Genomic DNA, 27466 nt, shown 5'->3' with positions numbered 1-27466 from the left:
ATTTTTATACTGGATAGATATATTATACTGCAATAGATTTGTAGCCAAATTTATTTTATTAAAGCAAATATAAACACTGTAGTTCATTTTACTTCTTTCAAAACAGAAGCGGACAAGATCTCTGATAAGACTAAAATATACAGCTCACATCCAAATATATACAAATGTTCATTTTGATTTGTGTGTCCAGAAGCAAATTGGCCTGGACATTACGTTGGTCAATGGCTATAGTTTTGCTCATATCTGCAAGATCAGTTCATTTAAAGATTTTCCGCTGTACATGACTGAATTCAAGTTTATTTAAAGTGTCATCGTCTGTCTCTGGAGTGAGCTGCATGTTATCTTGGTTATCTTTGATTGGAGACAGTGGCTCTGGTTTTCTACAGGACGGTAGCCTTTCAGAATCCCTGCAAAATGAAAGCAAACTCTTAGTGCCCAGAAGTACTAACTAACAGTGCTTACAGACAGTACCTATTTATCTAGTTCAAAGTGTATTTATAGCATTGTGAGCCTCTGATAGGACATTCTGACAGGAGCTACAAGTGATTTAAAATCTGCCAAATGTCCATTAATTTTTTTTATACTTGGTTTAAATGAGACACATTCTATAGCCAGAGAAGATCAAAGTCTGCTTCCTAGGAAATGTTTATTTCTACCCAACTAGAATAATATGCTAAGTAGGAGGAAAATCCCAAAGATCTACTCCTTGTCTTAGGTGAAGAGGAATGAGAATGAGGTCTAGTTGATATTTGATAACATTCTTGTTCAATCTTCCTCCTTCAGCTAATACTAAGACTAGTTTTATTATTTATATACCACCCAGCCACTCTGGGCAGTCTGAACTAGCCTAGGTAGCCTTTTTGAATCTCAGCAGTCTGATGATGCCAACATGCTTACTTCAAGAGCTGCAACAGCTAATATTTTGCCAGAAATACACTTTTACATTATTTATTTCACAACTTTAATAAACACTTGATTGAGATCCTATTACAAAGCAGTTTACAAAGGCTAACAAAGTGCTTAGTGGTCATATATCATCTTCATCAGTATGCAATATTTAAATAAAATTGATGAAGATCTAGTAGAAGGAAACTGTTGTATTGAGATACAGTGGTACCTCTGGATGCGAACGGGATCCGTTCCAGAGCCCCGTTCACATCTTGAAGCGAACGTAATACGCGACTGCACGTCTGTGCGTGTGCAGGTTGCGTTTTGCCACTTCCGCGCATGACGTCATTTTGAGCGTCTGCGCATGCAGCGAAACCCAGAAGTAACGTGTTCCATTACTTCCAGGTCGCCGCAGAGCACAACCCGAAAACACTTAACCTGAAGCGTATTCATCCCGAGGTATAGGAAAAACATTCACCTTTTAAACTGGAAGGTCCTCCAAAGTTCATTAATTGTCACCTGCAACCCTGCCTTATTTTCAGAATTATGATGTTTTTTCTTCTTTGCACTGGCTGTTTTCTTGCTCAGACCACTAACTTTGGCAGGCAGCAATCTCTTGTGTTCTGTCACAGCGTGGGATTTCGCAGAATTGCCTTGAAGTAATCCAGGAACCTGGAGATGGAGAGAAATATCAGCTGCTGTTCCATTAAAGTCCTTATGATTTGTCAGTAAAATGATCACATTGCATCACCAACGGGCTCCTTGGAAATTGGGGCTTCCCGCCGCGGCGAAGGCGGGGGCCCATTAGAAATCCCAGGCGGAGGAAGCCTGGGACTGTGGGGTTCGGCAGAGCACCAAGAGCGCCTCCCCTACTCACGAGGAAACCCATTTTTGGGGCTCCGGAGTGAAGTGGAGTGAGCAGCGTGGTGCATCGAACAGATTGCTATTTCCATGGAGGGAAGCCGCGCAGCCATCGCCGGAGAGCGCTGACTTTTTCCTGATGACATCTGGACTCTAAATCAAGTACCCGTGAGTAAAAACGGAGAATTGGATTAAGAACTTACAAATTTTATGAATTAGGCATGAAGCGGGAAGGTGTAAACAGGAAGTCCACCTCCCGTTTTTGTATACGGATTGAAGCAAGACCTTGTAATCTAATAGCTTAAAAAGTCTTTTTAAAGTTGGAATTTTCCTGTACCCATAATCAACAAAACCCCCCTTGGAAGCAGGAAAGGGGGGGGGGAGAAATTTGACTGTTTAATCCTGCAGGAAGTGAGAGAAGGAATATAAGTTTCTACCCTCCCAAACCTGGGGACGGGGTATCGGGACAGAATTTGCTTGAGACGTCCATCGATTGAAAGTGGAGAACTTTGACAGATAGGGAAAAATAAAAGAAAAGAGAAACAAATTAACTTCAACGCCACCTTCTGCTTTTTTGCTTTAAAGAAACCAAGTATTAGAAACTTTGAAATCGAAAGTAACTTCTTTGTTTGATACTTTCCGGAAAAATGGATACAAATAGAAACTGTGTCCCCTAGAGGGAGCTTGTTAGTTTGTGGTCTCAGCTAACATACGTGAGCCTTTGCACCGTGGGAACCCGTCTGACTTTTGTTTTTGAACAGGAATGTTTTGGCAGGAAGGTTTGGTGTCTGCCCTTGACAGGACTAATGCTCTCCTTGAGCAGCTGTCTGGGAAAATGAGCCTGATGAACGAAAAATTAGACCTTATGAGTGCTGTGGCCAGTGAATATGATTTAACAGGGACCAAGGATAAAGAAGTTACACAGCGATCAACTCAGGAATCCGGCTTGACAAAGCAAGTTCAAGGGCAGACGGAGAAGGAAGAGGCAGCAGTTATTTCCTATACTACACAAATGGTAAGACCCAAAGTTCTACAGGAACAAAAGCTTTTGCCTTGGATGATGGAATTTGGAGAGTGCTGGGAAGCATTTGAAGTTAAGGAAGTTTTCTACTCTAGTGGGACTCTGAAACAGGTGATCAACTACAGTGGTACCTCGCAAGACGAAATTAATTCGTTCCGCGAGTTTTTTCTTCTTGCGAGTTGAAGCACGGTTTCCCATAGGAATGCACTGAAAATCAATCAATGCGTTCCTATGGAAACCGCCTTCAGACCAGGTCCGGAGACAGTCTGTCCCCCGACCTCTTCTGAAGGCTGGGGGGGGGCAAGGGCTTTTCTTCCCACCGCCAGCCTTCAGAAGGCTGTTCTGAAGCCTGGCGGTGGGAAGAAAAGCCCTTCTCCCCACCTCCCGCCCCGCAAGCTCCGGGGACAGGAGGGCTTTGCTGCCCACCGCCAGCATTTTAAAAGCCCCCGGGACAGCGGAGACTTCTCCGCTGTCCCGGGGGCTTTTAAAATGCTGGGGGTGGGCAGCGAAGGCTTTGCTGCCGCCCGCCAGCATTTTAAGATCGCCCCGGGACAGCGGAGAAGTCTCCGCTGTCCCGGGAAGGCAGGTGGAGGGGAGCAAAGACTTTTGCCCCCCGCCAGCCTTCAGAAGAGGTCCAGGACCTCTTCTGAAGGCCGGCGGGGGGCAAAAGTCTTTGCTCCCGACCGCCAGCATTTTAAAAGAGGTCCCCGGAGATTTCCCTATGGGCTTTCTTCTTGTGAAGCAAGCCCATAGGGAAATTCGTCTGGCGAAGCACCTCGAAAAACGGAAAACTTTCTTCTTGCGAGTTTTTTGTCTTGCGAGGCATTCGTCTTGCGAGGTACCACTGTACTTGGACAAATACTTTTTGGACTATAAAGATGAGGATGGGGAGTGGAACTGGGGGGAAGGAGACAACCAGATGAAGAAAAATGGAAATTATTACAGGATGGAACCCTCCAGAGACCCACTCCCCCAGAAACTAACAACAGTCAAAGAACTGCGTAAGTACAAACAAGAACAAAAAAATCTGCAGGAGGGGCCTAGAAGAGATTTAAGAGCCTCGGACATCAGAACACCGGATTGATGGACTAAGTAATGGACAGAAAGGACTGATATGACCCGAAACCAGGATGAAGGGACGTTGGGATGAAAAATAGAAATTGTTTATGTTAATTTTGGAATTAATGCAATATTATTGAAATTTGAGGGATTTGCCGGAAAGGAACTAAATTGGCTTTAGTAGAAATGTTTTTAAAGAAAAATGTATGGATATGTCATGTTTTTGAAATTTTAAGATTTTTAACATAAGATAAGGTTGAATGGGGTAAGGTAAATTGAATAATAGATTATTTTAAAAGAGGGAAAGGGAATATTGCTTAATAATATAAGATAGAATGTGGAGATTAACTATATAAATTAAGATTGAGAAATATGGGAAGAATTTGCTGAAATAACGAACTAAACTAGAATACAAAAAGGGAGGTGTGAGGAGGTTCAAGAACTAAGCAAATGAAAAACTGTAATTGGAGATTTGTATTTTTTCTTTTTATTCTTTTTTCTATTTTTTCTTTTTTGGGGGGCTAGGGTCGGGGATCTTTTATGTATTGATGAAATTCTGAATAAATATCATTTAAAAAACAAAACAAAAGGTTCAGCTTCCTGTACCACATCTCCCATAACAAGGGAACAGAGAACACGGCTTGTGGCATTGATCTTAAGGCCTGGGCAAGAGTCGGTTCATCCTGGAGGAAGATACTCAGGTAAACAGGCTTAGGAAATGTATAGACTGCAAACACAGTTGTCCCTTAAAGCTTCTACTATTTCTAATCTGCTAGAGCAGTATTTGTACTAAAGTCTCAGGGTATCAGGGCTGCTTACAAGCAGTGCTAAGCAACGTTAAAAAAAACTAATTAAAAGAGACAGTATCCCACGATTCTAAGAAAGCATTTTGTGCAAGCATGTCTGTACACACACTTTTAGGAAAAGGAATCCGTCCCCACACAGTGAAGTCACTAACCACAAGAGGTCACTATAATTCTGAAGAATACAGAATGCTATTTAGAGTCTTAGTAACATGTTTTATAAAGAAGTTCTTTTTATGTATATAAAAAAACCTGCTAGTAAACACTAGTCATGAGGATGCTCATTAGACCTGTACAGAAGCTTCTCCTTTAAGCAATCAATTACACAAAAAATCCAGAGATGTTTACATCAACCAGCACAATCTTTCCCATGCCTTCTTTATTATGAAGGGTGTTTCTCAGAGCTTTTTGGCATCATTGCCAGTGATGAAATTCCATCTGCACCACAAAGAACAACCGCAGAATTTGTTCTCAGCTCAAGCCTATCATTAACCAAGGAATCCACAGCCTATATTGTCTTCCCAAAAGAAAGGGAAAGATGACTGATGCAATGAGGGAGACATACTAGAAAAACTGGAGAATCCAACAGCTCAGCCAGGGTTTAGAAATGAGCTGCGGCCAGGCTCAGAATAGTACAGTGGTACCTCGGGCTAAGAACTTAACTCATTCTGGAGGTCCATTCTTAACCTGAACCTGTTCTTAACCTGAGGTACCACTTTAGCTAATGGGGCCTCCTGCTGCCGCCCCCGCGAGATTTCTGTTCTAATCCTGAAGCAGAGTTCTTAACCCAAGGTACTATTTATGGGTTAGCGGAGGCTGTAACCTGAAGCGTCTGTAACCTGAGGTACCACTGTATTCCCCATCCCTTCCTCCTTCATGCACAAGAGAATAATTTTAACAACCTTGTAAGGTAAGTTGATATTATTATCCCCCACCCCCCGCAATATTGCAGATTTGTCAGTGGGGAGAGACGATGTCAGTGACTTACCTTACAAGGCTGAGTGAGAGTGGCTTGTCTAAGGCCCCCCAGTGAAATCATGACAGAGGCTAGATTTGAATCAGGGACTTCCCAATTCCCAGCTCAGTCTCTTAGCTACTACACTGCAGCAACTCTCAGGTTAGTGAATAACCAAGGATCTGAAAACCACCTTTTCATTCTCGTTCATCTTAATTTTGGTTAGAGCAAACCACAGTTCCACAGTTTTATACATTATGTGTGACTGGCTTATTCGAACGTGTGGGCAAAAATACACATCAATGCATCATTACAACAAATAATCTAATAACTATTCGTTTCAAGGCATAATCTGACAATCCAAACAGCATCCTTGAGTAAACTCTTAGCCTGATTTACAGTCCATCACAGGGTGTGAAAATAAATAAGATCAGGGATAGTCTCTGATCTGTAACAGTCGCAATAGGAAGTATGTGCAAATAAAATAAATGTCAGAAGAGGTCCCTAGTTCTAAAAATTTACAATCCAAGTCTTACCCGTAAGACTCATTATTTCTATTTGAATGTCACTTTCCCACAAAAAATATGCCCAAAGTGGTTCACAACACAACAGCAAAATACCTATCATTGCATCTTTACAACAAATAGCCTAATAACTATTCATTTCAAGACATAACCTGGCAATCCAAACAATTAGTATAATAAAATCTAACAATTAAAAATGTATTATGAAAATAGGCAACAGCAATAATTTACACACCTACAAACTGATACTGTTTATTTTAAAATATATAAACCAGAGTCAGATAGGATAAAACTTTCCAAGGCATTAATAAATAATATAGCCAGCAGACAGTTCCTCAAAGTGCCAAGCGACAGATATGACAATCAGATTTCTTAGAGCTTGGATGAGATGATCTCCAACATGTGCTATTCTTAAAGGAGCCAACAGAGATCGGGGGGGGGGCAGGGGGTGATGTTCCATCTCTTCCTCTGTGCTCCCGCTGCATTTCAATGTACAGGTATGTATTTACATACCAAAAAAGAAAAGAACAGAAAAATTGAACATAAAAAACTAAAGAGGAAAAGAAGACATACCTTGCTATTGAACTCCATATCCTTATTTTCAGTACACAATGAGTCACAGAACTGAAAGATTTGGGAATTCAAATTACATTTTGGTTCTGGACTGCAGTCAGGTTCCTATGGTACAAAAAAGAGAGAAAAAGGCAAGTGTTATTTTATATATAATTTAACGTTTGCTTGTATATAATAATTGGTTCTGGACTGCAGTCAGGTTCCTATGGTACAAAAAAGAGAGAGAAAGGCAAGTGTTATTTTATATATAATTTAACGTTGGCTTGTATATAATAATCTAAACAGAGAATTTCATGCTTGTTTTTAAAAGTTAAGTGACTGAAGATATCTCCCAATGGCAAAGATAAAATAATAAATGTAAGTTGCTCTTATCTTCCTTAGTAAAGTAAAATCAGTATTTTGGTTTACAGCACAGCTAACCTTTGGCCCACCAAATCCTGCAGGGCTACAACTCCCATTATCCTTATTAGTGGCCCTGTTGGCTGAGGTTGATGAAAGTAGAAATCCAACCACATGGGGGTGGGGTGCATAGGGCTAGACACACTGGTTGATAACAACAGCCAGACGGACTGGCAGGGGGACCAAGAGTTTTGTCAGAAGTCATTGTACAGTGGAGAGCCAGATGTATTGGAATAAATAAGAACTGTAGACTATTCCCTTGAGATGCAAGTGGCAATTTAATTAACTGCTTAACTGAAGCACAGGGTAATGATCTTACTCTGCCAGAAGGAGCATTTTTCTTGGTCATCCGTGAATATTCTGAAGTGCCCAGGCTATTTTGCAACACTCTGTCAAGTTCCTGTTGTGATGAGCGCTGCAGTTCTTTTAAAGGGGAAGACTCTTCATCCGACTCTTTACTTGCTGTGGGGTTTAGCGTTTGTGATCCGGACACCTCACAACTCTGGGGTGTGACTTTGCTGGGTGTACGTCGGCGAAACTGCTGTAACAGTGCTATACTTTGCAATGGTCTGGGTGTCCCAGGCCTATCTGCAAAGCTTCTAGTCCAGTTGAAACAGCTTGTCTGTGTTGTCCTGGGTGACAGCAAGGCAGTTCTAGTTTTTCCACTCTCTGGAGAGGAAGGACCAAGATCCTCTGATACTGCATTTCCTGCTTCCACAATCTGAGAATCCACTTCACTGCCCTGCTGTGATTCATGGATTTCATCCTTTGATGTATTGTCAGGCTGATCCATCGCTTTGCAGAAGAACCTAACATACATTGGAAGAATATAGGTGATAAATGGGAAGGAGGGATAAAGCAAAATGGCTGCAAGCATGAAGGACTCTTTGCAATTTAAAACAGCACAAATTCACCAAAAGGAAGAGACTAGGAATATTTGTTAAGGTGTCACTGATACTATTCGTTTGTTATTATGGACACTTGCTAAGTAAAACAAGGAGGAACTTGGACGTTAATAAATTATACCAAACAGATAGGCCTACGCTTCTCACAGCTCTTAAGAGCCTAGGTACTCAACTGATTGTGTTGCAAAATGTAGCAGCAGTAATTATTATTTACTAATTTATATACCACTCATATGCCAAAATGGCTTCTAAGCAGTTTACAGCTATAAAGTCAACAGATAATTCAAGTACACAAAACATTAAAGCATCCTTAATTAAAAATATAATTAAAACAGTGAAAACGGTAAAATCACATGTTCGGTTGGGGGGTGGGGAATGCTTGCCTAAACAGGTGTTTCTTCAGGAGCTGGCAGAAGACCAACACTGATGGACCAATAAGACTCTCCACCTAATAGTGCCAGCATAACTAAAACCTCCTTTGTACGAGCATACTTAGAGAATGGGCTTTTAGTAGAGGTATTAGAGGCATCACTGAACACAGTATAGGAGATCACAGATGTCGTAGTCAGAAAGCCACAGATTGCTTTCTAGCCTCATTGCACAGTCCACCAGCATAATCCTAGAGCAGTGACTAATACCCTGCTTCAGAAACGGAACATGGCAGTATTTTATATACCACAAAGCACTGGCGTGACATGTTTTCCTGCAGATGAGTGTGCTAGAAGGCTCATCATCCATTCAGTAGCAACTTGAAAACAAGCAGGCATTTTGTGATGCCAGGTTCATTTCCTCTCGTTGTTCTTTCTTTTTGTTCATATACAACTGTCAGACTATGTGCTAAGGATACACTATTCTACGTGTAACCAATGGACTGTGCAAAAGGAGGAAATGCAAATGGGAAGTGTGTTTTTAAGGTTTTATTGCTGTAAATCACACTAATGATGGAATGGAATGTAATATATAGTGGCATACAAATATTTTAATGAATAACCAAACCAAGAACCTGATGCGCACAACTTGCACTATGGAAGCCCTGGGTAATTTTGCTGTTGCTGCTGGCATTGTTGGAAGAGAAAAACACATTTTCATAATCAAGTGGCAGACTTTGGGGCATGTTTGTTGTTTCTGGGTTATGTGAAATCTTCATAGGCTTCCAGAACTGTACTCTAGTTCTTGAAATGTTAGGAGAGGATAAAATATGGAGAACTATTTGAGGAGAGCAGTAACACTCTGCTGTGGGAAAAGGCAAGCTGAGTAATCTCCAATCACTCTCTCAACCTTAAAGAAAAGGGTTTTTTTGCTGAAAACACTAGGAGGTTCCCATGTCTTCTCCAGATGATTTGCACTTATCTATAATGTGCTGAATTTTTTATTTTAATTTTTGTATGTAGGCATGCATACCAAGGAATTATTTTCCATGTACAGTACTTCCCAAGAGCAAACTTTCATGTTCAATTTTGCTTTGTATGGGGGGAGTGGGACTCACAGAACGAGAATATAAAATCACTGGGGACTTTGGTGATGCAAAGATGTAGAAATCCACCCTTCACCTGACCTGCCAACCTCTTACTGACACACCCTCCTCCCCAGTTGATATTACAGTGCGTTTTGACTAATTTGAGTTGGGAAGGGTCTCAAGAGGCCATCAGATTAAAGCTTCTGCACACTGTTAATTTTGACTTTTACTTTCAGATGCCAGTTTACTATTGCTCCTCAGGCAATTTACGTCACATTTGTTTGTGTGTTGTTAACTCCTAAGTCAATTTTTAAAAAGAGGATTTTATATGTAAAGCTGGTCCGGAGGTTGCTCTGACCAGATTATGATTCATCCTGCCCTTGTTCAGCTTCCCTTTTGGGGGGGGGGAGAAATATATGAAGAAGCAAATCAATCCAAATTCTAGTACTGTACACGTTCTAATTTATGAGCATGTAAAGGTAACTGCTTATTTACATGTGAATAGTTTTTCAAAGGAACCAAAGACTTTGCCAAATAGATTTATTGTGTCACTTTCTCTGACGTGTCCCCTAGGGTCTTTTGGAAGGTAGCCTAGTGTGCTGAATATATTATATGATATGATATATTATATTTTGCTTTTGAGTATGCCAATTCTACTTTTTGTAATGAAGGGAAACTGCAGAGTCAAATTCCCCAAGAATGTAACTTTTTACATACTGAACTTGAAGGAAGCATACCTGCTTCTGGTCCCCGGAACAACAACAACTGCATCACTCTCTTCATTCTTCTTCCGTAAGATGAAGGCAAATTTATTTCTAAGCCTAGGATGGGAGCTTGAACTTTCTTTGTCTCTGCAAGAGTCCTCTGAAGCAGCAATCACAGACACTGCACCAACAAACGCAGGATGCTCACCATCTTCACTGCTTTCCATCTTAGGTTTTTTGGTGTTTGAAAAATACTGGCTTAGCAGGTCACCTTCTGACAGCTCTTCTAAATATATATATATATGAAAAATACACATTGTAATTAGGTCACAACAGAAAAAGACTAAGGAATATTTTTTTAAAAAAAGTTTTCAGAACTGAAGAAAACCATTAAGAAATGTAGACCTTAATTTGATTCCCTTTCAGTGTAGAAGAAACAAACGTTAAGTCACCAAATATTACATTAATACATGAGTTTGCAGCAGCAGAAAATTGGATTGCTATGCAAAAATGGGATATTATAAATATATACCAAGTATTGTTAAACTGATTGGTTTCTCTATGCTAAAGAATCCTATTCCTTCAAAGTGTTTACAGAAAGGGATAAACAAAATAAATATGTTATGAGGGGAAAACTTTCAAATCTTAAGCCTTCGAGAACATTTTAGAATAAGAGGAACATTTTCTTTTTCACATACAATCTCTTTAGAGATTTAGCTATCATACCATGCCTTGGTCTTTTTGCCAATAGCGCTTTGCTGGGAAGCTTCAGCCCTTTCATGTTAACTAGTCGCTCCAGGCCTCTGGTTGTGGGTTTCTCCAACATTGAGGCTGAATTTGTTGTAATCTTGGCAGTGGAACCAGGTTTGTAGTCTCTGCTCCAAATGCTCTTTAAATTGGGTGGCTGCTCTTTGGCATATTTGTCGTCCCAGCAACGACTTCTGGGCTGTATAGACTATAGGAAAGGGAAACAAGAAGATGTACAATAGAGGAAAGAATGACTGGAGCCTGTTTCTCTTGAGACTGTAAAAAAACGATGCAAATAATCTGATCGTTCTTCAATTCTGTTCCATCGATCTACTGCTGGCCATTGGCCAGTGTGGGAGGAACAATCCAGGGACATAATCAAGCCAACAAGTGGTTAGAAAGCAACACTGCTCTTCCTGTTACCTCATACACCTCTTATCCCCATGGGAAGAGGAGGAAGTGTTGATGTATTAGGTCTGCTTTGGGTCATCCAGGCAGCAGTCCTTTGAGCAGGCACCCCCCAACTCGGCCCTCCAGCTGTTTTGAGGACTGCAGCTCCCATCATCCCTAGCTAACAGGACCAGTGGTCAGGGATGATGGGAATTGTAGTCCCAAAACAGCTGGAGGGCAGAGTTTGGGGATGCCTGCCTTTGAGCGTGCAACCACAGGCCAATGTGCAACTTCACATTCCTCACAAAGTCTCTAAAGGTGATGTGGCATTTAGAAGTAAAACACTACCTGTTGAGCATCAGGGTCGTAGTCATCAATTTGCTCCATGGTATTGATGTCTTTATTTCCAAGTGCTATTTGAAAAGCAGCGCTATCACTGATGTGCCTAAGTTAATCAAATTAAGGGGGAAATGCAGTTCTTCTATTGATGTTTTTTTCTTGAAAGCGGCGTTTTATAAAGAGATTTAGCCTCTATATAATCAAAACTAAATTCTACATCTTCTTCTTTGAATGGATGAATGCCTCCTAACCACTTTGCACAACAGCTTAGCCAAGATATTAAAGCTTTACATCAGAATTAGCTCTTCTTAACTTTATCCCTGGAAGACTCTGTGCTAAGAGTAGGAGCCGTCATTCTTGTAGGCAATAGTTTTGTAGTTGCCCGAGGTATTTGAAGCAGCATTACTGTTTATACAAGTTTAGCATTCTCCCAAAGGAAAGAAGAGGTGCTAAACGGAATCTATGAAATGAACTGGTTTAGAAACAACAGTTATGTTCTGTTTTATAGTAAAAGAGTCCATGATAATTGAAGATTTCAAGATAGCCACCATTTATATAATGGATGGTGGAGGCGCTAAACAGCTTAGAAAGCCTTCTTAAAATTATGGTAGTTTAGGACCTTTTAACTGAGATTTTAAGAACTATTGGATGAATGAAAAACCACTTGTAAGAATTTCTACATTTAGGCAAGACATCAGATGGCCCACTCAATAGCTCACTTATATCAAACTTTATTCAATGTTAGAAAGCCATTAAACAGCTAGTTTTCCTTGCAAAATTGACTTGAACAATGCGAAGGAAGGTCTACATTACATTCCTCAATATTTTAAACATACTTAAAGGCACCCATTTTTTTCAAATGGAGCAATGGCTAGCACCAGTAAGTCAAATTTAAGGAGTTTATAAGTTCCAAAGATTTCTACGCATGATCTTAACTCTGATATTGTTTGTACTTATACCCATATCTTAGGCATGTTTAACCCTGCAGCGAAAGGTCTCAAGCTTTGTAGGGCTTACTTCCAAGTAAGTATGCACAGGACCACAGCCTCAGAAGTGCTTAACTTTGCCTGGCATCCCAGAGACCCCATGAAAAGGAAGAGACTATAAAGACATTATTATTTTTATTTGATAAAGGATACTTTCCTGCATAAAGCAGTGTTTCTGGATTAACACCATCTTCGTAAGCATTCAAAGGAACAAGCTCTCTCCTGACTGGGTCAAAAACCAACTGATAGAGGAAAGTATTATTAGCACGAGTAAATCCTTGTATGTATTCTTCTGGTACCAAAATATTCATCTTCAAATACTGCCCCATTTTCCGAATGACCTGGAAGAGAAAATGGCATGTTATGCAATGCACAGCATACTTGCGAGACAGCAGGCACAACGGCTTGGACCATTTATTGCTTGGACCCATTCATGTAACAGAGAGGACAATGTCCGCCAACACTTCCTTCCCTATGCCAACCCTCACACACTTCCCAAGGTTCCCTCAAACTCCGAGAGCAGATTTTCAGCGGTTGCACCAGGAAAAGGAAGGATCAAAAACCCTGTTCCATTCACGGAATTAGGATCTATGCTCATTGTTTTGTCACTCTAAAAGCATTGTCTAGTATGTACTCCAAAGCTGAAATGGTTCTTGAAAAGAGGCATGGGGCAGACGAGTAATGTTTTAAGACCTTTGACAAACTTCCTTTTTAAAAACACAACCCAGATCTGATATTTCCCCAAAGTCCCAAGTATCTTTTCAGAACAAAAAAATTTTTTTCTTTCCAGTAGCACCTTAAAGACCAACTAAGTTAGTTCTTGGTATGAGCTTTCGTGTGCATGCACACTTCTTCAGATACACTGAAACAGAAGTTGCCAGATCCTTCTATATAGTGAGAAGGTGGGGAGGGGTATTACTTAGAAGGGTGGTGGGAATGGGTGATTGGCAGATAGCTGTGATGAGCCTGTTGACGACTCTTAACGACTGCAATAGGTCTTACAGGAAAAAGCAAGGGGTGAGAAGGTGAAAAATGGCTTTGTCATGTATAATGAGATAAGAATCCAATGTCTTTGTTCAGACCAGGTCTCTCCATGGTTTTAAGTTTGGTAATGAGTTGCAATTCAGCAGCTTCTCTTTCCAGTCTATTTCTGAAATTCCTTTGTAGTAAAACAGCTACTTTGAGATCTTGTATAGAATGTCCTGGGAGATTGAAGTGTTCTCCTACTGGTTTCTCTGTCTTGTGATTCTTGATGTCCGATTTATGTCCGTTTATTCTTTGGCGTAAGGTTTGGCCTGTTTGTCCAATATAGAGAGCTGAAGGACACTGTTGGCATTTGATGGCATATACAGTGTTAGACGATGAGCAATTAAATAGTCCCGAGATGGTATGTGTGATGTTATCTTTTCAGAGTGAGTGACGTACACTGGAAATTTGGACCAAATGTTATTTTCTGCCTTTATTCTCCCTCTCTTCAAATAGTACCGCAAACAAAGCAAAACAAACAAAATCATCCCGGAAAGCTGAGGAGTAGGCATGATTTCTGAAACAAGAGTTTGGACTGTGGCCTTTTATATTTGCCAGTATGAAAATAATGATAAATCATTTAATAATGATAAAGCTTGTATATAGTTAAAATCTAGGGCTGCTTCGAATCTTGGCTCATTTACAATTATTAAAACCAAAAAATGTATTTGTATCTCAGCCAAATGGACTCATTTGGAAATATCCTATACGTAAATGTAACAAGGAAGAGTTAAGCTTTACACGCAACATACAAGAGTCCACAAAACATATTTTTTCCCAATTTACGTGAACAGCAGAACAAATTTCTTTTGACAGGTATCTACATAATAACTCAATCGAGTATTTTCCCCAGAATTCCTCCTCTCCAGAGTTGGCCTCACTACCTGTGGAGTTTTGGAAAGCATAAAGTTAACTCAAGAGCCAATAAACTTTACCTTTATAATATCAGGGTTATTGGCTATTTTTATCAGCCTGCAAGCCTTGCCTAATCCAATACCGTGAAGAGACGGAAGGTAGTCACAACCAGACAGAATACACATGTAACGGAATTTCTCTTCTGTAAACACATCACCAAGTTGTTTGCACATTCCAAGCCGACTCTGGTCAATTTCTAAGCCGTTTCCACACTTGTCAATTTTCAGAAATACCTTAAAACAGAATAACGGACAAGTCCTTGTATTATTGTACTATTTCTACAAATGGTGGCCAAACACGGAATTCTTTCCCAATCATCAGCATATAAACTTCTTGTATATTTTACATTACAATTTTTCATCAATAAGCAATACAACTTGCATTTTCTATTACATACCTGCATAGCTGTCAACGTTTCCCTTTTTAAAAGGGAAATTCCCTTATTCTGAATAGGATTCCTTGCAAGAAAAGGGAAAAGTTGACAGCTATGCATACCTGTTGAGTCTCTGTGACGTTTGCAAACCCAGCAATCCCATTCCCCCATACAGACATTGTCAAATTCTGTCCAGCGGTCACAGTCTGCCTAACGTCAGTAATACTTAGCATTTATATGGCATTTTTTTGAATGTACAAAGACCTTCACTTACGTTATTCTCAGCAATCAGGGCCTCTCAGGAGACCAATATTATTCTCCATATATTCCAGACGGAGGAAGGAGAGGTCAACACTGAGAGATGCTGCCTAAGGTCCCCATGCAAATTCATGGCGGGGGAGGGTTTTTAAGCAGGAGCTTCATGCCTCACTGCACACTCACAGAACAATAGCTGCCCTAGGTCATATAGCATTAGAGGGGGGCCTTGCACCATGCGCGGAGACGTCGCTCAGTCATGGCTCCCTGCATCTTCCCCATTGTCAAGTTCCTGGTCAAAGGTGGCCTGGCAGGGAGGGCCATCTACATGGTTTACAGCCAAGGTTTGCTGAGTGGGGGCGACAAGGGGGCCCGAGCCCTCCGAAAAGCCCAAGAAGCGCTCCCCCCAGCTGTAGAAGAACGGGCGAAATATTTTGGCTGGAAGCTTCTGGCTGTTCCAAAGACTGAAAGACTGAATTCTCTCTCTGCAGCTACTGGAACTCAGGGGTTCGGATGACAATCGGCGCTCTCTCCGTAACCCCCACCAGGGCCTGTGAATATACGCAGATTGGATGGAAGTACATGAAGGACCTTGTCAAGTGAAGCCTCTCTGATAAGGCCCCCTTTTGCCGCCTTTAATGGGGAGGTCTTAAGCACCAGAGTCTGGCCCCCGTTTCTCAAGGGCTGCAATAAAAGACTTTATAATAAGAAAAATAAATAAATCAAATATAGGATTAGAGGGCTGGGTTTCCATGTATAGCTGAGCCCTAGTGCTGTCCTTTTTAGAAACGAATTACTAGATCTTTCCTACCTTTTTACATCCAAAAGCAAGAAGATCAGAATCCTCTGTAATTATAGCTTCAACTAAGCCAGTCTTGTTAAGATGGGCGAGCTGAGCATCCGCTTCATATGGAGCAACAATGCAATCTATTCCCCGGGCTCGGGCAGCCTGCAAAAGCAAAAAACCATTATAGTGCTTTATAAGTGACACTCCCTCCCCAATTGGTCTAGCCCCTAGTTCTTGCCCGCATGGTCCTACTTGCCTCTCCTGACTACCTGAAGTTCTCCTAGGTGCATAATTTAGGATTTTTGCATGGAATAAGTTTCCATACAAAGAACTGCATTTAGGCTCATTGATCGCTGAGTTGGTAAACAGTTTCCAGACAGTAACACTTTAGATTGCAGCTGTGGGGTTATATAATATGAATGCTTCTCAATACAAATATAATTCCTGCTTTAAAGGAAAAGAGATGCATCACAGTGAAGGACTCCAGGCTACTTTAATCGAAACAATTTATTTTTTGGTGGTGTTGGCGAGGAAAGAGTACAGGGAACAATGCAGTTATTATGAGCCCTCATCTGCAGTCTGAAATGGTGCAGCCCTGACATGGGTTTTCTCCTTCAGTGAGAAATAGGAGAAATCTCTCTCTCTCCTATTTTATATATAAAATATATAATTACATATCTTCCATTACTCAAATACTAACTACAGCAAATGGTTGAATAAACAAACACTGCAAACTTTGAGTCACTATCCCTTCTGCAAAGCCTGTATTATGCAAACATCAGGGTTATAAGAAATGCAGTTATTCTGCCAATAAATATAAAATGGGAAAGCAGCAACAACCTACCAGCTAAAAGGCGACTTACTTTAATCACTTCGCAGGCCATAGCATGCGTAACATTAATGCTACGTGCAAAACATTCTCTGGCTTCTGATAATTTCCCTTCACGAAGCAGCTGTTTCCCTTTCAGGAGGTTTGCTTGCCGTTTTCTTCAAGATAACAAAAACAAACCCGTCGTCTCAGTGTCACACAACCATAACTGAACAGGTAGTTACAGCACCAGCATTGCAATACACATAGGAGACATGTGCAAAAACCCTATTTGAGCATTTCAAAGAAAGCATGAGGGCAGTGCCTTGGAGGAAGCACACACAACCTAGATACTCGATGTCGCTGTGTGTTTCAACTTCCTATGTGGGGCGATTAGATGATCAGGCACCCTGTGTTCTTAGGGTTCCTGATCTAAGGCTTGCTTAGAAGTCTCCCCCACCCCCCAGGCATGGGAAGGTCAGGATGGACTGAGTGGGGACCGTGGGAGCATTTCCCTTTACACTTTATGCCCTCAGGGTTGTTAATGCCTGAACTATGGTGTCTGAGTCTACTATGTCAGAGCTTGAAAGCCAGATGTAAAAAGAAGAAGCATAAATATGTAAAATATATTGTGTAAACCTTAGGAAGGAAGTCCCTATTGAACATAAGCATTTCACTGCACTGAAACTGTTACTAGAATACAATCCCACGGTTTTAACTAGGGTGCAAGATTTCTATGACTGTGCCTAAGTACAGTGGAACCTCGGAAGCCTTTGAACTCGAACGTTTTGGCTCCCAAACAATTGAAAACCAAACGTGATTGTTCCGGTTTTCAAATGATTTTCCAATTGGAATCCACGCCTTGGTTTTCGAACTGTTCCAGGAGTTGAACGGACTCCCGGAATGGATTAAATTTGAAAACCAAGGTATGGCTGTACTTTGTTAAGTTCAATTTCCACTTCCAAAAGCAGTGCCTCATGCTATTTACCTGTTCCAGCAGGTTCAGGAACTTTCTGGAGCAGCTTTTCAGGGAGAAGGAAAGTCTGTGATACAGGAGTAGAAGTTCTATTTGTTGACTTCTGTTAAAGCTGAATGTGTTCGCTATTGAGATGGTTGTAGGATGTGTTCAGTACTGAGAGGTTTTGCAAATTTAGCTAATGTTATTGTTGACAGGATCATATGCCACATTGCAGCATTACGGAAGTCTGTTTAGATTTCAACACTGCATTGCTTTATAAATTCTGCTCTCATTATGATAACATCTGAATTGTTTTCATGTGGAAGCTACTGTCTTTAAAGCACACATATCCTGCAAATCACCAATTTGAATTTCTAATGGGGGGTGGTGGCATAAGACTTACTCTCGTCGTGACTTTTCAACTTGCTTTTTGGAAGGCAGGGTACAGCCATCAAATACTAGAATGGGTTTGACCCCAAATGACAGAAGCATATCAGCAAGCTTCATGCAATAAGCTACGTATCTGTAGAAAGAAACACAGTTGCCATATATCAGGAAATGTTCACCTTAATCCTAAAATGTAAACTGCTAGGGGAGATTTAATTATAAAGAGTCAAGGCACACTTAGCTTTGCAATACCAAAATGTCCACAAGATTAAGATACCTTGATACCACAGCATCCAAGGAGAGTTAACGTGGCATAATGGCTAGAGCGGTGGACTAGGAACTGCAAGACCAAGGTTCAAATCCCCAGTCAGCCATGAAGCTCATTGAGTGACACAGAGCCTCTTTCAGCGTTGTTGTGAGGATACGATGGGGTGAGGAAGAACCAAGTTCACTGCCTTGAGCTCTTTAGAGGAAAGCTGGGATAAAAAGGTAACAATTCCATGCCTAATCCAGTACTTAGCCAACAGAAATTAATGATGTGAACTTAGTTGCAAAAACAGTAATGGTAATTATATTAAACATATATAGAACAGGAACAGTCATCATTTCATCTTACGTATAAACTTATGGGTATCAGTGGCCAAAGATGATCATAGAGATTTCCATTTTTCAGGCTGCTTTCATTTTAGCTGCAATCCTGAGTGCCAGCTGTTTACATTCTATTGATTAAATGGGGTTTAAGTAGCCTGCAGCAGTCATAAGCAACTTAAAACACAACCACAAATTAATATTATTCCTTTTAATTTAATTTATGCATTGGATAGCACATTATGTACTTTTCCTATTTTTCTTGTCGACTGTTGCTAATTGATTACGAGATCTGTTAGTGACAGTATTTTCCACATATATTTTTCCACTGAGCATTACACATCAAATAAAAGACTGCAAGTCAAAACTGTCTTCTAAAAACTCTATTACTATATTCAGACATAACTCTTCAATTAGAGATTCTTTGCCAAACAGCTTTAACTCATCTGTTTGACATTTAAAGTTGTTTTTATTGTAGTACTGTGTTTATAGGCTGTATACTGCCTTGTGCCATTTTATACGAAAGTGTGGTTAAGAGATATTTTAAAAAATAAAATAACAAAGAGGGCAGGAGGTTAGCCCCTGGCCTGGGGGCCTGATCCAGTTCCCAATGCAATTTTTGTGCTTGCCACAAGAAAACCCTAGCCTTCCCTTTCCCTTTTCTGTAGTGTCCTGTAGATTGGTCTGTCTTATCACTGACATTTATGAGCTGCACTGTGGGAGCCTTTTTTTGTGCTAAGCAGTGGAATAACAATTGCTTTAAATAAATAACAAGTCACTCTGCCTAGCCCAGCAACCCGCATGGGGGTACCAATTGCTCCCTAAGGTCATAGTGATCTCATCATATCAAGTGGGGGAAGGAGCAATAACATTTGCATGGTTCAGTTGGAGTGGGGTGCTATGTGTCCCATACATTCCTGGGCGTGGGGGCCTCACCCACATGTAACCACGAAAGGATCGGTCAAGGGTGAATATAGTTCTCAACCCCAAAAAAGTTTGGCACCACTCTTTTACAGGAAATACTTCCCCTATTTTATTATTTATTATTATTTATTGAATTACCGCATTGGCCCAAATATAAGCCACTCCCTTAAAATTCCGCAGGCACTCACACCCGTTCCATTTTACCGTATGTCTGTTTCAGCAGCGATATCGTAAAAAAGCCATTTTTTGTAAGGTTGCGAAATTAAGCCACACGTTAACTTTTCTCAGCCAGAATATGGGGGAAAGTGAGGCTTATATTCAGGCCAATACAGTATATACTGCCCTATACCCGGAGGTGTCAGGAAAGATCAACATAATACGTATATATAATATAATAACCACAATACGTATATATATTAACAATAACAACAACAACAACAACAACAACCCATTAACACCCATTCTGTCCGTCAAATTGCTTTAAACTTACTGATCTGTGGGTTCTCCTTTGGCTAGCTTTTCAGCACATGCATAGGCTCCTTTGTGGAGCCAGCAGTAAGTATCCACAGCAACTACTTGTCCTTTGTACTTCTTTACATGAGCAGATTCGGCAGCTTCTTTGATAAATTGGAGCAAACCTTGGATCCCCATTGTTCCGAAGTCAAATCTAGGAAACTAGGAAGGAAACAAAGTCAATACAACCTCAATCCTTGAGAAACAAAAGCAAAACAACACTTTGCAACTAAACCAAACATCAGCATGAAACCACCAAGAGATGAAATGGTTGAGCATGGCTAAAATACTCAATTCTGACCCCAATGTAAGAGATCCTAGAGTTACAGGTACCTGCCAGGAATTTTGTATAGTTACCCTATGTTTTTCATTCAAGGGACAGTTCAAATGATACAAAATACCTGCATAAATAAATTTGTGTGCAAGCTTCATCATTGGTACAGAGAGGTTAGGTTGAGCTTATGATGACTGCTCCCCCCTCCAATGTGTATATATGGGCAACATAAACACACATTGGAAGCTGCTATCTACAGTGGCTTCCTAACATGCATACACACTGCAAAATACATGTGATTTTCTATACTCAGTGCCGTATAGAACACCTGTTCATTTAATGATTTTGTGATGTTTGAAACAGTCTTCGGAATGAATGTTATGAGCCACAAGTGAAACAAAATCTGATGTTCACCAATCCACATCTTTCCATCTCTCCCTGTTCTACACAATGTGTAAGATCCCATCTGACCTGAATGGGGAAATTTTTATTAAAACAAACTCAGGGAAAGGATCAAGAGATTCTAGTAGCTGCTGAGTTGGCATACCCAGAACCCCTTCTACCAAAGACTTAGTAACTGAAAATCTGGCAGTTCAAACCCCTTGCCCCTAAATCCTAGGATGTTAATATCCAATGTCGAACTTGATCCACAAAAATGCAGAGGACTAGTAACTCATGTTCATTTTCACAACACAATTGTTTTGGCGGGAAGGACTTACATAAAGGTTGGATGGCAGAGCTCTTCCACTCCCCCCTCCCCCCATGTAATTTCACATAAAATATTGCACCTTTTAAGTACAATACTGCAAGTCATGTGCTAATTGAAATCAATGAATATAAAGAAACCCATTTAACCGGATCAGGATAGTGGGATTTTCCCCCCACAGTCCAAATCACACTATTAAGTTCAGTGGGGCTTGCTTCCAAGTAAACAAGCTGAATCAGGCAGCAATCCCTTCTAGCTGCAAGGGCAGAGGAGATTATAATCTTATTTATACATTGTAATCCAGGAGTGAGCTGGTGGGAACTATTGACTGATTTGGGTGATTTGCAACTGAGCAGCAAGGATTTCCCACGCAGACACGAAGTGATTACATCGCCCCAAAAATATACTGCTGAAATGAATTATGCTTGGGGTAATCATGAGTGGATTTTTATACTGAAGGACTGTGAGCTCCGTTCAGTTCCGGTGCTCAGAACAAAACAATGGATTCAGAGTTGCATGTATATATGTGTTTGTGTTTTGCACCAGGCTTCGGTTGGCAGCTCTCCGGGTTCTAATAATAATAGTAATAATCATCATCATCATCGAAGTAGATTCGGCAAGTTTGAAGTCTGTGCATCCTTGTTCGGGGCCTAAACAAACAACAAACACACTACCCTTGTGTGCGGAGTGGGAGAGCCAAGATCGTGCATTTGCTTTTCTCAGAAAAGGAAAGTATATTGGATTCCGCCCACGCACCCACTCCACGACCCATTGGCAGGGTATCCTTCTGAAAACGGTACAAATTAGGCTCGCCCACTCGACCCTCGTGGGAGTTCAGAAACGTACAGCCGACCCCCTCTGCGGCCGCCGCTAAGCTCCTACCTATTCCGGCCCCGGTACCTTCAGCACCGAGGAGGAAGCGCCCGTTGACAGCGACGGCGGACCGGACCGGACCGGCTCCGTCCACTAAGCAAGAAGAGCGCCGGCTGCGCAGCGCGGGAAACAGTAAAGACGATTTTCAAGCCCCGCGCGCCTTCCCAGCCTCCAGGCCCCGCCTCCTCCTCCTCGCATGCGCACTCCCGCTCTCTCTTCCCTCCCTCCCTCCGAGGAAGCGAAGGCGCCTCCTCTCGACTACATCGCCCGGCATGCAACGCGGCCGCCAGGAGCGTGGCCCAGTTTTCCCAAATATAACCTCGCGCATGCTGGGCAATGTAGTTAGTGAGGAGGGCAAATTCCTGGTGGACGGGGCTGTTTCGTTCTATTACCCCTCCGTTATTTATTTTTTATTTATTTGTCAATCGTTTTATTTGCATGCCGCCTTTCATACCCTTCGACATTTCTCCAAAGAAAATAGGGACGCCGTATTTATTATTATTATTATATATATTATATATTATATATATATTATATATATTATATATTATATATATATTATTATATATATTATAATAATAATAATATGGTAATACCCCATCTATCTGACTGGGTTCCCCCCCGCTATTCTGGGTAGATTACAACATGATGCAAAACGTTTAACATTAAAAACAACTTCCTACACAGGATTGCCTTCAGATGGCTCAGGGGTTGGATGACTTCATACCCTCCAGTATTTCTCTTATGAAAATAGGGATGTTCTATAGAAATCGGGACATTCCGGGATCAAATCGGGAACCAGGATGGCCTCTATAAATCCGAAACTGCCCCTGGAAAATAGGGACATTTGGGAGGTCTGGCTTTTCCAAAGTTCAAGTAGTCATAAAGAACAAGCAAACCATCAAAAAGTACACAACCAAATTTAACTATTGCCACATAAATCATAATAAGGTCTAAAATAAATAAAGATACAAAAAATAACATCAACTCTGAACCACATTATACTCATTCTTTTAAGCATGGACTCTTACACATTACAGTTTCATCAATATAATAAATAGCTGGCATATATTCATTACAAAGCTAATTTGCTTAATTTGCTTCTTGGTTCAAATATGGTCTGATACAATGAATGTTTACTTGCAAGCAAGCTCCACTGAGCATAGGCCTGCAAGCCACTGAATACGTACGCAGCTTTGCAATACAGTGGTACCTCGCAAGACGAATGCCTCGGAAGACGAAAAACTCGCAAGACGAAAGAGTTTTTCGTTTTTTGAGTTGCTTCGCAAGACGATTTTCCCTATGGGCTTGCTTCGCAAGACGAAAACGTCTTGCGAGTTTGTTTCCTTTTTTCTTAAAGCCGCTTGAAGAGGTGCAGTTGCGACGGACCAAGCTTCGCAAGACGATAAACTGCGCAAGACGAAAAGACTCGCGGAACGAATTAATTTCGTCTTGTGAGGCACCACTGTAACTTGTCATAGATTGGTCAGACCTCATCATTCTAACTTGGCTAGTCTGGTCATTATTTTTGTTAAACTTTACAGCTGGGGTCGGTCATTTAACAAATCATTCTTCAGCCACTTTAATGTTTTGGGTGCTTAACTTGTAGTGAGATTTTATACAACTCACAGATTTGTGAGAAAACAGAAAACTCACTGTTTTTCCCCACTCTTCATCTGTGGGCTTCTTCATATTACTATCACTCATATGCAAAATGTTTTCTTTTTCTAGTAGGTGTAAATTAACAAACCCACTCGAAGTACAAAAATATATTCACATTTGTCACTTCTTTATCAGTGATGTAGAGTGTGCAAGATGTCCCACAGCAAATATGCAAATATGGTGGTTCAAATATAGATACTGTTTTTCGCACCTCACCTGCAGCTTTTGCAGTCTTAGGGCATCAATTGAAAACTGCAGCTCTTAGTCAAATGCTGCCTACACAGTTTAAAATCAATGTGTTGCTGTAATGCTTGAAAGATTGTGAAACAGGGATGTGTCAGGGGAAAAGTACACAAATTGACAAAATGTATGGGCTTTTATTGGTTGCAAAGAAGCTTAGAGGTTGCTGACACTGGCCTGCAAAGATCATTATAATTACCATACCATAATATGCAGTTGAGGACTCTGACCTTTCCTGAGTGCTTGACAACCACCAGCAGCAAAATCTACTCCTGGTGATTTCTCCCAGCTGAAGAGGGAGTGTAGTGTGTGGTATGTGAGAGTATGGCATGGCCACACACACACACACACACACACACACACTTTTTTTGCCACACCTCGGGGTGAATGCCAAGAGTATATGTGGTCCGCAGCTGAAAAAGCTTCCCCACCTCTGACATAAGTGCAGCTTAAGTTCTCTTACACCCTCTTTTTTTCATTCTGTTTTTAAACCCAAGCACTGCTGAAGCCCTACCTCATACTTGGCATTTTGATCAATTGGACACAATTTGCCGTACAATTTCCCTGCTGAGAACAGGAGCAAAAGGGAGAGATGCAGAAACAATTTCTGACATAGGGAGAAGAACATGGAAAGCTTCTAATGGCTGTGCCAGATAATAAATTTCAGAAAGGCAAAGCAAGCCTGGTCAGTGGGGGTGACCGAGTTTCTTTTACCGGAATGCAATTTCTCTTTGTGTGTTGAGGGTGGCGTGGAGTCATCTGGCCTCGTTAAAATGCAGTGTTCCAAAATCGACAACCTCTGTATGTGGCTTTTGGTGACCTTCTTGCTGCCTTTGACAGGATTAATAGAAAGCGGCAGCAGCTGAAATTATGGAACACAAAGAATGAGAGGCAGTTACTTAATTAGGAAGTTTTATCCAGCTATGACGACAGGGATAAAAGTCTGAACCTAGGAGGTCAGCTGTTTTGCAGGACTGTACCTATTACCAAAGAAAACAGATTATTATTATTTTTTACGCTTATTAGTCTTTTTTTGCCAGTTCAACCCCAAATTACTTAAAACAACAAATGCTAGATTTTGGAACTCCCCCCTCATTTTTGTCCTTCCTCCAGCAGGTGAAGAATTTCTTGTTCCAACAAGCTTTGGGGAACTGACTGCTTTGAATGAAAGGGCTGGTGCGGTTTTTATTGCAACTGTTTGTCTTGTTTTACTAGGGGGTGTGTATGTCTGTCCTCTGTCTGTCTGGGTGGGTGGGTAGGTCATTCTTCTTCCTGATTCAAACCAAAACTGGATTGGGGGGAAATGCATCAAAATGCAATACAGTGGTACCTCAGGTTAAGAACTTAATTTGTTCTGGAGGTCCGTTCTTAACCTGAAACTGTTCTTAACCTGAGGTATCACTTTAGCTAATGGGGCCTCCCGCTGCCACCACTCTGCAGCCATGCAATTTCTGTTCTCATCCTGAAGCAAAGTTCTTAACCTGAGGTACTATTTCTGGGTTAGTGGAGTCTGTAACCTGAAGCGTCTGTAACCTGAAACGTCTGTAACCCGAGGTACCACTGTATTTCATAAGAAATGTCAGGATAGATACAGAATAGATACAGATTGTGACTAATGTGCAGTGTACAGTCATACCTCAGGATGAATATGCTTCAAGTTAGGCAAATTCGGGTTTCACTGCGCGTGCATGCGCAGACCGTCAAAATGACGTCACACGCATGCGCAGAAGCGCCGAAACGTAACCCGCGCACATGCAGACGCGCAGACATGGGTTACGTTCGCTTCAGGATGCGAACGGGGCTCTGGAACGGATCCCGTTCGCATCCCGAGGTACCACTGTACACTGCTTCCCAAACCAGGCGTGGGAGTGCACTGCATCCAAAGTATTCAGAAGTGTGTACACACAGCCTAAGTCAGTATTATTTATTTATTTTAAAGCATTTCTATGAGACCTGCGAGATTGCCTTACCGCACATGCGCTCACTTGACCGCTTCAATTGACAGAATCGGCACTACCACAGGTGCCACATAATACCTGCTCCAGTATTAGTCATTGTAAGAATCTGATTGCTTAGTGTGGCAGCACCTACACTTTGGAAGTCCCTGCTGTTTGAGATCAAGCAGGCACCTTCACTGTACTCTTTCCACACCTGCTATTTGCTAAAAACTTTGTTTAGACAAGCATGCCCAGATGCTTTGAAAGTTCAGGTAATTATAATCTGTTTTCAGTATTGTAACTTTTGCATGTTTGAAAGTACTAGTGTGAATTTTTCTTGGTTTTCTTGTTTTTTCTTTTTGAAAACCGCTTCAAGTTTTTTTAAAAAAAGCAATCAAGTGCTTTACAAATTTTATGAAATAAATGAACTTCTAAACCTCTAAAATCTCTTAAGCAGTCTACAAAAAACACAAACATAAAAACAGTGGAACAGTATCATAAAAACAAGACATGAGGAAGGAACAAAAGTTGGCATTTTCAAGGTTACAAAACACAGCCAAGATTCTTCTGTGTGTAGAAAAGTATTATGGGATTAATGCACGTAACAACACACTCTCCTTTAGAAGTTAACTTTTATAAAAATGACCTTAAGAAGCATGTAAGTCCCATTAGGTTCTGTTTTTCTCTCTCCATAGGAAGATGAAATCTAAAATGTAATCACAAAGTATCACACCGGTCGTGTCAAGCAAGGTCAGAAGATACCTTGGAGACCTTTAATGGATGCTTAAGTGGTGCTGAGGACTCCATACATTCATCTGAGAGCCAGTTCACACACAGAATAAGGGTGTGCACTTTAAATGTGTGGGCTAACACATCTTAACCAGCACTCAACAAAATTCCGAGGTGTTGCATAAAGCATTTTGACATGAGATTCCTACACACAGGTTTATCAGCTAGTACCAGAAGCGCAATCCGAAAAGCATTTAAAACAGTCTGTTCACACTTAAAACAACAGCGTTACATTGAAGTTTCACAGCTACTGTAGGTGACTTGTAGATGGTTGGGTCACAGAATTTTTACCCCTGCTTACTTTATAGCCACTCTGTGAACACTTTTTTTGCCTTGAAATGGGAGGCATGGATACCTATGTAAATCAATCGACAGATGTTTCTTAAGAAATTACGCATTAGGTTAATATTAAGACAAGAAGAATCCCTTAAACATGGATCAGTAATATTAAAATATTGATGGCTGATAAAATGTTACATTTTGTAAAGCATTTACAGTGATAAGTAGCAAGAAGTCCATCATTAGACTGGGCAGGGCAGCTTTTCCCAACCTCCATATAATTTGGACTACAATTCCCATCACCCCTGCCTACTGACCATAATGGCTGGGCCTGTTGGACGTTGCAGTTCAAAACATCTGAACCACGTTGGGGGGGAAGCAAGAGTAGAGGGTGACCCATCTATAGCAGGACTCACTTGGAGCAGGGTCTGGGACAGAAGACAAGAGCCCCAACCCATGTTCCAGTGTCATTAGCAAGTACCTTAGGTGCCCATCTTGAAGGATTGCATCATGGGCAGATTGTTCCTCTGGGTTGCTCCCAGGGAGCGTGGTACAACATAGA

The 27466-nt window shown here is 41.1% G+C and overlaps 1 protein-coding gene across 1 annotated transcript; it reads right to left on the bottom strand.

Moving 5' to 3' along the window:
- Nucleotides 1-33: 33 nt before the first annotated feature.
- EXO1 (exonuclease 1) lies at nt 34-22192 on the bottom strand. Its single transcript, XM_053382637.1, has 14 exons — nt 22007-22192; nt 20122-20306; nt 18136-18255; nt 16830-16953; nt 15991-16128; nt 14572-14784; nt 12764-12951; nt 11634-11730; nt 10875-11103; nt 10182-10434; nt 7403-7892; nt 6685-6789; nt 1367-1560; nt 34-407 (listed from the first exon to the last, which is right to left on the bottom strand). The coding sequence occupies exons 2-14, from the start codon at nt 20280-20282 to the stop codon at nt 257-259; spliced, it is 2463 nt and encodes an 820-aa protein (XP_053238612.1). The 5' UTR covers nt 20283-20306; nt 22007-22192; the 3' UTR covers nt 34-256.
- Between the last annotated feature and the right edge of the window lie 5274 nt (nt 22193-27466).

Source organism: Podarcis raffonei, chromosome 3, assembly GCF_027172205.1.
Source record: "Podarcis raffonei isolate rPodRaf1 chromosome 3, rPodRaf1.pri, whole genome shotgun sequence".
Lineage (NCBI taxonomy): Eukaryota > Metazoa > Chordata > Lepidosauria > Squamata > Lacertidae > Podarcis > Podarcis raffonei.
This window is presented reverse-complemented; position numbering and strand designations above follow the sequence as displayed.

Bases quoted from the DNA above. Each gene is read 5' to 3' on its own strand.
- EXO1 (XM_053382637.1), bottom strand. From the start codon at position 20,282: ATGGGGATCCAAGGTTTGCTCCAATTTATCAAAGAAGCTGCCGAATCT. The intron at 18,256-20,121 runs GTAAGTTTAAAG...TTCTTTCTACAG, and splicing joins AAAGGAGAACCCACAGATCA to ATACGTAGCTTATTGCATGA. The intron at 408-1,366 runs GTGAATGTTTTT...TTCATTTTGCAG, and splicing joins AGGACCTTCCAGTTTAAAAG to GGATTCTGAAAGGCTACCGT.